The following is a 1,968-nucleotide window of genomic DNA, read 5'->3' on the forward strand; positions in this document are numbered from 1 at the left end:
AACTTTTGACTGGTACTGTATATACACACACACACACACACACATTATACATACACACACACACACACACACACACACACACACACACGTATACACATATATATATATATACACATATATACATACACAAATATACATATACACACACTGAGAGTTTCTAGGGTTGTTCTGAAGATATTGTGTGTGTTTGTGTGTAGCGTTGTTCTCAGCGTATGGGTTGAGTGTGAACGTCAGTGTTCCCCGGACCGTCATCAGACTTCCCTTCCCTCAGGCTGCGACCTGGTACCTCACCTTACAAGTCTTCTGCAACAGGTAACACTAACACCACAGCTCCACGTATCAGCCTGTATCTATATAGAATGGGTTTCTAATGTCTCTCTGCAGTAGTGACTGTGGTAATATAACAGTAACACCACAGCTCCATGTATCAGCCTGTATCTATATAGAATGGGTTTCTAATGTCTCTCTGCAGTAGTGACTGTGGTAATATAACAGTAACACCACAGCTCCACGTATCAGCCTGTATCTATATAGAATGGGTTTCTAATGTCTCTCTGCAGTAGTGACTGTGGTAATATAACAGTAACACCACAGCTCCACGTATCAGCCTGTATCTATATAGAATGGGTTTCTAATGTCTCTCTGCAGTAGTGACTGTGGTAATATAACAGTAACACCACAGCTCCACGTATCAGCCTGTATCTATATAGAATGGGTTTCTAATGTCTCTCTGCAGTAGTGACTGTGGTAATATAACAGTAACACCACAGCTCCACGTATCAGCCTGTATCTATATAGAATGGGTTTCTAATGTCTCTCTGCAGTAGTGACTGTGGTAATATAACAGTAACACCACAGCTCCATGTATCAGCCTGTATCTATATAGAATAGGTTTCTAATGTGTCTCTGCAGTAGTGACTGTGGTAATATAACAGTAACACCACAGCTCCACGTATCAGCCTGTATCTATATAGAATGGGTTTCTAATGTCTCTCTGCAGTAGTGACTGTGGTAATATAACAGTAACACCACAGCTCCACGTATCAGCCTGTATCTATATAGAATGGGTTTCTAATGTCTCTCTGCAGTAGTGACTGTGGTAATATAACAGTAACACCACAGCTCCACGTATCAGCCTGTATCTATATAGAATGGGTTTCTAATGTCTCTCTGCAGTAGTGACTGTGGTAATATAACAGTAACACCACAGCTCCACGTATCAGCCTGTATCTATATAGAATGGGTTTCTAATGTCTCTCTGCAGTAGTGACTGTGGTAATATAACAGTAACACCACAGCTCCACGTATCAGCCTGTATCTATATAGAATGGGTTTCTAATGTCTCTCTGCAGTAGTGACTGTGGTAATATAACAGTAACACCACAGCTCCACGTATCAGCCTGTATCTATATAGAATGGGTTTCTAATGTCTCTCTGCAGTAGTGACTGTGGTAATATAACAGTAACACCACAGCTCCACGTATCAGCCTGTATCTATATAGAATGGGTTTCTAATGTCTCTCTGCAGTAGTGACTGTGGTAATATAACAGTAACACCACAGCTCCACGTATCAGCCTGTATCTATATAGAATGGGTTTCTAATGTCTCTCTGCAGTAGTGACTGTGGTAATATAACAGTAACACCACAGCTCCACGTATCAGCCTGTATCTATATAGAATGGGTTTCTAATGTCTCTCTGCAGTAGTGACTGTGGTAATATAACAGTAACACCACAGCTCCACGTATCAGCCTGTATCTATATAGAATGGGTTTCTAATGTCTCTCTGCAGTAGTGACTGTGGTAATATAACAGTAACACCACAGCTCCACGTATCAGCCTGTATCTATATAGAATGGGTTTCTAATGTCTCTCTGCAGTAGTGACTGTGGTAATATAACAGTAACACCACAGCTCCACGTATCAGCCTGTATCTATATAGAATGGGTTTCTAATGTCTCTCTGCAG

General features: G+C 41.0%; 1 protein-coding gene across 2 annotated transcripts in view; it reads left to right on the forward strand.

Moving 5' to 3' along the window:
* Positions 1–894, forward strand: part of LOC311125382 (post-GPI attachment to proteins factor 6-like) — a 23,793-nt gene extending 22,899 nt beyond the window's left edge. Inside the window, exons 8-9 of one of the 2 annotated variants that reach the window (XM_084199430.1) lie at positions 198–312; positions 473–894. In XM_084199430.1, the coding sequence (XP_084055556.1) occupies positions 198–312; positions 473–563 (206 nt within the window). In that variant the 3' untranslated portion in view covers positions 564–894. Of the gene's footprint in view, positions 1–197; positions 313–384 lie in introns of both variants that reach the window. The other variant, XM_084199429.1, reaches the window with a different exon arrangement.
* The last annotated feature ends 1,074 nt before the right edge of the window (positions 895–1,968 follow it).

Source organism: Coregonus lavaretus (genome assembly GCF_964263955.1).
Source record: "Coregonus lavaretus genome assembly, contig: HAP1_SCAFFOLD_357, whole genome shotgun sequence".
NCBI lineage: Eukaryota > Metazoa > Chordata > Actinopteri > Salmoniformes > Salmonidae > Coregonus > Coregonus lavaretus.